Here is a 10,109-nt window from a genome sequence, read left to right on the forward strand (position 1 = left end):
ACCAGACACAATACTTTATTTGACGGCTGAGAGTAGAGTCAGGGCTTGATTAATTTATAGAAACATATAACTTATTTTAGATGAATTATCTAAGTTTGACAAATAAGTTTTGGAGGGACGGTTGTGAAGTTGTTAGGTGACCACACCCATCTATTCAACCTTCAGCCGCTAAACCAACCCTACCGCTCCCGCCCACAGTAAAAAACTAAACGTTTTGGTTAAGCTCAGTGAAGGCGCCCTCAGGGGTGCTTACTGGCTTAGAAGCTCAAATGGTTCTTACAGTTATGTAAAATAATTCGTGAACATTACCCCTTTGTTGACACTAACACAATATTATTTTTAGAAATGGTAAGGTGACAATTGAATGACAAGTCTTCTTGTTTTACAAGTTTTATTAAGCCACACATATATTTATAAGCTTTGTATACACTGACCATTGGTAACAACTGTGCTGGAGTAGAGGCGAGGGACGTCTACTCTCTACCATCGATGAGTCCAGCTGAACAATAGTAGCCCCGACCCAGTCTACTAGTGTACCAGTAAACGACACTAACCTAACAATGTGTGGTCTTAACTAGGGAGTCACTGAACACTGTCTCCGCCACACACTGCAGAGAGAGAAGGGATTCAGCTCAGGGGAGGAAGGAGACAACACCTGCTGACAGGAGGTGATTAGGGGAAGGGGTAGTTGTTCCAGGAAGGTCCCCAAGATCCACCTGGGTAATGAAAACCGGACCCGGGAGCTGCTGGGTGTCTGGTGCGGAGCTGTGGGCTGGTGTCCACTACGTCAGGACCTTGATGGGCGGCGGCGTCTATTACATCAGGGAACAGCTGGCGTCCCTGCCACTGTTGCCTGTACCACTGGTCCTGCCGCAACTGCTCCTGACGGTGGTGATGGTTGACGAGCTGTGACAGAGGTACACCATCGTTGACATCCCACTGTAACTGTTCTCTGTTGTTGAAACCCTGGTCAAGGGTCCTGAACTGCGGTCCTTGTCTAGGAACGGGACGAGGAACAGGGACGGGACGAGGCACAGGGAAGGGGTGAGGGACGGGGACAGGCTGGGGACCGGGGGCAGGCATGGGACCGGGGACAGGCCGAGGAATGGGGGCAGGCATGGGACCGGGGACAGGCCGGGGAATGGGGATAGGCTGGGGACCGGGGATTGGGCCAGGGAAGGGACCAGAGAAATACCACTGCCGCTTGTCTCGCTTGGGATCATCTTTAGTAGTGGCCGCGGGTTCAGCTGGCAGAGGGTCGGCGGGAGAGTCAGCGGCGGCGACGGGGGAGTTCTCCTGGGCCCTCACACCACCACACACCAGCACACACAACACCTGCAGGCACGAGACAGTAAACAACACATGGCAAATCAATTATAGCATCTCTACCATTCTGAATGACAACAATCAGCTGTAGCATTAAGTTGTTTCCCGGCAACACTAGTGATTAAACGCAGATACTTTTTCGTAAGTAAATTTGTAATGCTTCCTAAAACAAATCCGCATAGTGTAATAAAAGTGTTAATCCACAAATGGCTGTAGGATACGTATCGCTTGTAGTACTTGTAACGAGCGCGTGTCCTTAACTTAGTCATCTACAGGAGCCTCACTACACAACAGATAGAACTTTGTGCATACGATATAATACATCACCGTATCTACAATCAAAGACAAAAGTCGTGTCGCGGTTTTGTCCGAAGATTAAATATAACTGGTGAAACATTATGAGAGCCCTACCACAAGGCAGAGCGGCACCAAGAGTTTAGCCCTTCGGCATATGTTGTCACCAAATGTCAGGACACGATTTTTGTCTTTCAATGTACATAAATAGTGTAGAAACTTACTTCTGGGTTTCATTTGGCGTTAGTGAGGAGGAGAAGGAAGAATGGGGAAGAGGAGGAGGAGGAGAAGGAAGAATGGGGAAGAGGAGGAGGAGGAGAAGGAAGAATGGGGAAGAGGAGGAGGAGGAGAAGGAAGAATGGGGAAAAGGAGAAGAAGGAAGAATGGGAGAAGAGGAGGAGAAAGAATAGGGAAGAGGAGGAGGAGGAGAAGGAAGAATGAGGAGGAGGAGGAGAAGGAAGAATGGGAAGAGGAGGAGGAGGAGAAGGAAGAATGGGGAAGAGGAGGAGGAGGAGAAGGAAGAATGGGGAAGAGGAGGAGGAGGAGAAGGAAGAATGGGGAAGAGGAGGAGGAGGAGAAGGAAGAATGGGGAAAAGAGAAGAAGAATGGGAGAAGAGGAGGAGAAAGAATAGGGAAGAGAGGAGGAGGAGAAGGAAGAATGGGAAGAGGAGGAGGAGAAGGAAGAATGGGGAAGAGGAGGAGGAGGAGAAGGAAGAAAAGAGGAGGAGGAAAAGGAGGAGGAGGAGAAGGACGAATGAGGAGGAGGATGAAGAGGAGTAAAATAAGAATGAGGAGGAGGAGAAAAAGAAGCAGTGGAGGTAAGAAGATAAGTTAAGAGGAGGAGGAAGGAAAACACGAGAGAAATGTACACAGTTCCTTACTACCACCACCATCACAAAATATGACACCATCACCACTATCACCATCACTATATCTCACCATCACCACTATCACCATCACTATATCTCACCATCACCACTATATACATGTGTGCGTTATTTTGGGGGGTGACGATTAGTGAAGGCTCGAGACAGGTGGGCGGTGAGTTGTCGTCTATAAAACAATATGGTGGATGTACCCTAACGTTAAAGAACGGCTCCAGGATCTAGTTGGGGGGCCGCGGTTACGGTATACAACGACAGGTTCCAGAGCTTCGTCAGGCGCCGGATATTAGGTGATTATCTGGCTATTGTGTGTTCTCTATTTTGGTCTCATCGGGTACTTGATAGCATTCATGGTGTTTTAACTAAATGTTATTGAGGATGGTTCCCTATACTGCGTTAACCAGAGCACCGGGGAAGGTATGCCGGATGACCTGGAGTAAATTTGTGAATCCAATCCATACGGTGTGGGAAGCTACGAGGTTAAGGGCAAGAAGGAGGGGAGTTCCATTTTCACCTTCTTCCCCTGGCTGCTGCTCCTGGGTGAGGTATCTCATGGGGACAAAATAGAAAAACAAACTGATTTAGATTTTGATATAAAAGATTATGTAACCAAATTTATAACCTATAATATGGGTGCCTTCAGAGAGGTGTATTTCACGAGTTTGGTTCTACACCTCTGTTTTGCTTTCGTTGACATAGCAATATTTTATTTTCTCTACCATATAACGGGAAACAGAAGTGTGAAGTTCCTCAAATCATATCCCTCATGGGACCGAGATGTAGTTGGCCTCACCGACGACATCAGCTTGGCCTTCCCTCCCTTTGTCACCTGCGAGATAAATCAATACACTCAGGTGTTGGGCTTAACAATGGTTATTTACGATTGTTATAACAAAATGGCCGAATTGCATGAAAAACGATTTATTTTGATGATGGTGTATACTACAGTGGTGTTGTATATGGTGTACACTACAGTGGTGTTGTATATGGTGTTCATACTGCCGACCTTGTGGGTGAGGAGGTCGCTCTTGAGTACAGGTGGTGCTCTTCCCAGAGTTGAGAAACGAGTCCTCAGCTGGGCCACCATCGGCGATGTCACGGTCTCTTACTTCCTGGAGAAGGAAGTGACAGGGCGTGGCTACTGCCAGGCCATTGATGCCATCGGCAGTCGGCCGATCAACTGCCCACCGGTCTGTCCACCGACTGTACCCCTCGAGGTCGTGGTCGGCTGAGACCCCATTCATACAATTATTGTACACTAGCAGAATCGCTCATCCGCTAGGCCACGGTAGGACGCCACCCTCCGGGAGGCTCCACATTGTCTCACTGTTCAGTCCCCAAAACTTCTTCTTCCATCAATAGTTCATTAACGGTGTATGTAAGTTCCACCATGTTTTTCACTACAACGGTACAGCAAAGTATATTTTTTTAGCATTAAACTGTTATTATTTTATTGTCTAATCATCATAACACCATCCATCATCACTACATATAACACATCCATCATCACTACATATAACACATCCATCATCATCACATATAACATCACATCATCATCTACATATAACACCACCCATCATCACTACATATAACACCATCCATCATCACTACATATAACACCATCCATCATCATCACCATACATATGACACCATCATCACTACATATAACACCACATCCATCATCATCATACATATAATATCCATCCCATCATCATCTACATATAACACCATCCATCATCACTACATATAACACCACCCATCATCACTACATATAACACCATCCCATCATCACTACATATGACACCACCCATCATCACTACATATAACACCACCCATCATCACTACATATAACACCACCCATCATCACTACATATAACACCACCCATCATCACTACATATAACACCACCCATCATCACTACAGACAGACTTCTTTTGTTTTATATAGATCGATTTTTAATGAATACATACCAATTTATTTTATACGGCGTTTTAATACAAATCCTTATGTAAACTATTATACATTATGAGTTAATTTATTGTGACAATGGCTGTTCACTGTTCTCTTTGTCGACGGTCATAATACCTCTGTTTAACGGACTACACAAGAGCGTTACATAGAGGTCCATCCATATAACGGACTATGCCTGTTATATTGATGTCCGTTTAATGAAGGTTTTACTCTATACGTCCTCATGTACATTAACTATACACTATAACGTGCATAGTGTCTCTCATAAGCTGAATAATTATGTTAAAATTCGTTATAAACCATCCAATCATACACTACATATAACACCACCCATCATCACTACATATAACACCACCCATCATCACTACATATAACACCATCCATCATCACTACATATAACACCACCATCATCACTACATATAACACCACCCATCATCACTACAAACATTTGTTTTATATAGATCGATTTTTAATGAATACATACCAATTTATTTTATACGGCGTTTTAATACAAATCCTTATGTAAACTATTATACATTATGAGTTAATTTATTGTGACAATGGCTGTTCACTGTTCTCTTTGTCGACGGTCATAATACCTCTGTTTAACGGACTACACAAGAGCGTTACATAGAGGTCCATCCATATAACGGACTATGCCTGTTATATTGATGTCCGTTTAATGAAGGTTTTACTCTATACGTCCTCATGTACATTAACTATACACTATAACGTGCATAGTGTCTCTCATAAGCTGAATAATTATGTTAAAATTCGTTATAAACTTTATCCAATTTCTTACATCTTAAGGTCACCAGAGGAGGCGTGAGGAATTGTGACGTCATAAATGTGGGTGAATGGTGGTCTCTTAATCTCAGTCATAACCTAACCTAACACTAACCTACACTTAACCTAACCCGGATTGAAAACCACGAATAAAACCCCGGATTTAGGAGCAGTGGGTAAACATCGAACTCCTGAATCCCGGCAGATTTAAAGGATTACAAAAACCGATTCAGGAACCCGGATTTAAAAACAAAATACTCCTAAGTTTTAGATTTAGTGTTGAGGACTTGAAAGGAAGAGCATTTGGGAGAGATGAGGGAGGGTGAGGGGGGAGAGTGAGGGAGAGAGTGAGAGGTGGAGGGTCCGATATAGAGGAGTGCGGGAGGTAGAGTGTGTGAGAGTTTAGGATATTATGAGAAGGACAGTGTATGGGAGAGGTTGAGACAGAGTGTGAGAGAGATGATGGTTGATGAAGGCGGGGGAAGGGGTGAGAAACAAGTAGATGGGAGAGGAAGAGTTAAGAGGGAGGTTAAGGTGATAGTTATTCAATATCACCATCACAGACGTTTAGTGTGTATAAGTAACCTGTTTCTCCACACACGACAAACCTCGTAAGTACAGTGTGTAACTTTTGCAACATTCCTGAAGGCACAAGAATGGACAATGTCTTTCTATAGCACAAAATAAGGTACATTCACTAAAAAACACATAGATTCTTCACTACAGGCAGGAGCTTTTACTCACCCAGAGCCGCATGGTGCACCTTGCTATGGAGAAGGTAAAATGCGTCCCCCGTAGGATCCTAGCGACTATTTGTACCGACCTCAGCTCAGCAAAAACTGCCAGCATCGCCATCCTGTGAAGACGCCGAGGTTGTCCTTGGCTCAGGTGGGGTATACTGTATGGGTAGTGGGTGTAGAGGTCGGCCTGGCCAACACCGTTAACCTTAATTCTCCACTACACTACACTACACGGTGGCGTTTACATTTTCCTGAAACACCATGCGAGTTGGCATAGCTGATAATGATGCACTACCCCTCAGTCATTATCAGAGGGACGCTGCACCAGCCTCGTTTAGAGACGTGTGTTCTCATAGGGGATTTCTTTCACACGAATATCTGTGCGGGACGTTCTTTACCAGCCGAGTCCACAGATTCCGATTCATAGTGACATCTTTCACTGGGGAGCCAAAGTGCCATCTTTCACTGGGAGAGCCATAGTGACATCTTTCACTGGGAGAGCCATAGTGACATCTTTCACTGGGAGAGCCAAAGTGACATCTTTCACTGGGAGAGCCAAAGTGCCATCTTTCACTGGGAGAGCCATAGTGACATCTTTCACTGGGGAGCCATAGTGACATCTTTCACTGGGGGAGCCAAAGAGACATCTTCAATGGGAGAGCCATAGTGACATCTTTCACTGGGAGAGCCATAGTGACATCTTTCAGTGGGGAGGTGCCATAGTGACATCTTTCAGTGGGAGAGCCACAGTGACATCTTTTCAGTGGGAGAGCCATAGTGACATCTTTCAGTGGGAGAGCCATAGTGACATCTTTCAGTGGGAGGGCCATAGTGACATCTTTCAGTGGGAGAGCCACGTGACATCTTTCGGGGAGAGCCATAGTGGCATCTTTCAGTGGGAGAGCCATAGTGACATCTTTCAGTGGGAGAGCCATAGTGACATCTTTCAGTGGGAGGGCCACGTGACATCTTTCAGTGGGAGAGCCACGTGACATCCTTCAGTGGGAGGCAGTAGTGACATCCTTCCAGTGGGAGAGCAGTAGTGACATCCTTCAGTGGGAGAGCAGTGGACATCTTTCAGTGGGAGAGCCACTTTCAGTGGGAGAGCATCTTTCAGTGGGAGAGCCATAGTGACATCTTTCAGTGGGAGGGCCATAGTGATATCTTTCAGTGGGAGAGCCACGTGACATCTTTCAGTGGGAGAGCCACGTGACATCCTTCAGTGGGAGAGCAGTAGTGACATCCTTCAGTGGGAGAGCAGTAGTGACATCCTTCAGTGGGAGAGCAGTAGTGACATCCTTCAGTGGGAGAGCAGTAGTGACATCCTTCAGTGGGAGAGCAGTAGTGACATCCTTCAGTGGGAGAGCAGTAGTGACATCCTTCAGTGGGAGACATCCTTCGTGGGAAGCAGTAGTGACATCCTTCAGTGGGAGCCATAGTGACATCCTTCAGCGAGCAGTGGGAGAAGCATGTGGTAGACGTGGGAGAGCAGTAGTGACTTTCAGTGGGAGAGCAGTAGTGACATCCTTCAGTGGAATAGTGACATCCTTCAGTGGGACCATAGTGACATCCTTCAGTGGGAGAGTACAGTGAGTGACATCCTTCAGTGGGAGAGCAGTGTGACATCCTTCAGTGGGAGAACAGTAGTGACATCCTTCAGTGGGGAGCAGTAGTGACATCCCCAGTGGGAGAGCAGTAGTGACATCCTTCAGTGGGAGAGCAGTAGTGACATCCTTCAGTGGGAGAGCAGTAGTGACATCCTTCAGTGGGAGAGCAGTAGTGACATCCTTCAGTGGGAGAGCAGTAGTGACATCCTTCAGTGGGAGAGCAGTAGTGACATCCTTCAGTGGGAGATCCTGCCTCTCACTTAACCTTGAATTTTTCAGATGTAGAGGACTTAGCTCTGCTGGAAGAGGTGAGAAAGTGGAAGGATGTTTTCTTGGTGCTGCTGGACAACAAAACATCGCCTCACACCCAACTGTTATTATATCAATTATACTTTTCATAATATTTTTATTATAAACTGTGCTACTAGTTTATTTTAATAGTTATGTAGCGTATAAACAAGTTTTTCATTATTAATCGTACGTATTTTTCAGTTTCTTAAACCCCTTTGCTTATACAGTAAGTTTCGCGCCCTCAAGTTCTCAGAATGAGTTATATTAAACCTTTTGATAATGTTTCCTACTTGTCTCCTATTAATTATAGTAATTCAATCAATACCATAAGTAGGATAGTAAGACATGAACACTTTCCCAATGTCAGGAATGAAGATGGATACAATATGTTAATGACATGGACTAAACCAGCAGTTGAAGAACAGTATCCGGTGGTTAAATGGCCTTTTATTTGGGAAAATATAACACGTAAATATATGGCTCCTCACCAGAGAGGCTTCATATACAGGTATAGTAATGAAAGTCTACCAACAAATCAGAGACTAAAAATGTTAAACATAAAACAAGATGATAGTTGTGTAAGATGTGGTGAGGTAGAATATCCCTTACATGTATTTTACTTCGGGTTCCATAACAGAGATAATTAAATGGCTTAAAAATATCTTGAATACAGTCTGCAGTGTTAACAGTAAATTATTTCCGTATTTGCTAATGTTTAAAATTAACTGTAGTAATAAAACGGATTGGAATACAATGATCATGTTAATGTCAGATTATATTTTTCGTATGTGAATTAGTAGGAAGGAATATTACAATGTTGAGGAGGCTTTAGCCTTTATTAAAAGTAGGATGTTGTAATAATTGGACGATCAAGAGTATTATAAAAGAGAAATGATCCACCTAGTTCACAGAAAAATATATTAATATGTAATATATCTATGTATGTAAGCTGTCGGTATATTTTGAAAGCATGAATGTGATTGGCCAACTGGTCCGCACGAAGACTTGCTCTACAATATTTACATCTAAGTTACAATACCCTTACGACATGACAGAATAGTTTTGAGTATTGGGGGATTACAATATTGTTAGCAGTTTGTAGTTAGAAGTCAACAAGTGAGACGCTGATGCTTGTACTAGGCCACCCGTCTTCACAATCCAGTTTTGATACAAGCGTTATCATTGACAGTTACATATTATTATTTCCTCCAATTTGCATATTAAGTGGATTTAAAGAAATATCCAAATTTTTATGTTAAATAAACTAACTTGTTTGAAATCAATTGTTACACTGAAGGAAATAAGCATTGTCAAGTGGCACCATTATCCACTTTATACTTTCGATAATTTCTTGTTAGAAGGAATTTGATATTAATTTTATTTTTTTATTTAGACATTAATGAGTTATTAAGGTTAAGAATCAAGGAGACATGTAACAAAGAACCACTACCGCACGCAGACACGGACAAACGACTCGGGTTCGACTGGTTTAAATTCTTACATAACTTGATATTTCTCCCAGAATTCTTGATTTTGTCCTTCGTCACTCACCAACAATAGTGACCTTGAGAGTCACTAGACGGTCCGGGTCGTTATTATTAAGGGTAGCTCTTGCGTCTAGTCCTCCTGTACTGGACACTCCAGGCGTCTCTGGTTGGTACCCTATAAACTGGTTGACTGTTCCGTGAAAATGTGTAAAATAAAGCCAACGATTTTTTTTTTATATAATTATAACGTAGTAAGTTTTTGTAATGTTTTCAAACTCTTTTTGTGTTATCGATGTACCCTGCGTCTGAAGTATTGTTTTAACACCTCACCACGGTCTTAATGGTTGAGAGTTTGTGACGTCACTGATTGGACAGTAACCAGTTCAAGCTGAACTTACGCCATTTAAAATCAACTACCGATTAAGTTACCCATTTAGATATATAAAGCAGGTGTGTCAGGAAGTAATTTGCAAGTGAAGTATCGTTGAGTGTTGTTGGGCAGGTGAACGGTAATAAAGTCACAGGGAAAAAAGTCACAATTAAGGTAATAAAACTAAAAATATTTTAAAAGTTATTAACTGACAATACATGATTTTTACATATTGACAACACAATTTATATATGATGCACGTAGGTTAGGTTAGGTTAGGTTAGGATGGGTTGGGTTGGGTTGGGTTAGGTTAGGTTAGGTTAGGTTGGGTTGGGTTGGGTTAGGTTAGGTTAG

The 10,109-nt window shown here is 43.3% G+C and overlaps 1 protein-coding gene across 1 annotated transcript; it reads right to left on the reverse strand.

Annotated features, from left to right (window-relative positions):
• Positions 1 to 374: 374 nt before the first annotated feature.
• On the reverse strand, positions 375 to 6,083 carry LOC121866075 (alpha/beta-gliadin clone PW1215-like). The gene is made up of 2 exons (XM_042365671.1): positions 6,005 to 6,083; positions 375 to 1,335 (listed from the first exon to the last, which is right to left on the reverse strand). The coding sequence occupies exons 1-2, from the start codon at positions 6,014 to 6,016 to the stop codon at positions 673 to 675; spliced, it is 675 nt and encodes a 224-aa protein (XP_042221605.1). The 5' UTR covers positions 6,017 to 6,083; the 3' UTR covers positions 375 to 672.
• Positions 6,084 to 10,109: the final 4,026 nt, after the last annotated feature.

This window comes from Homarus americanus, unplaced genomic scaffold, assembly GCF_018991925.1.
Source record: "Homarus americanus isolate GMGI-L3 unplaced genomic scaffold, GMGI_Hamer_2.0 scaffold41953, whole genome shotgun sequence".
Classification (NCBI taxonomy): domain Eukaryota; kingdom Metazoa; phylum Arthropoda; class Malacostraca; order Decapoda; family Nephropidae; genus Homarus; species Homarus americanus.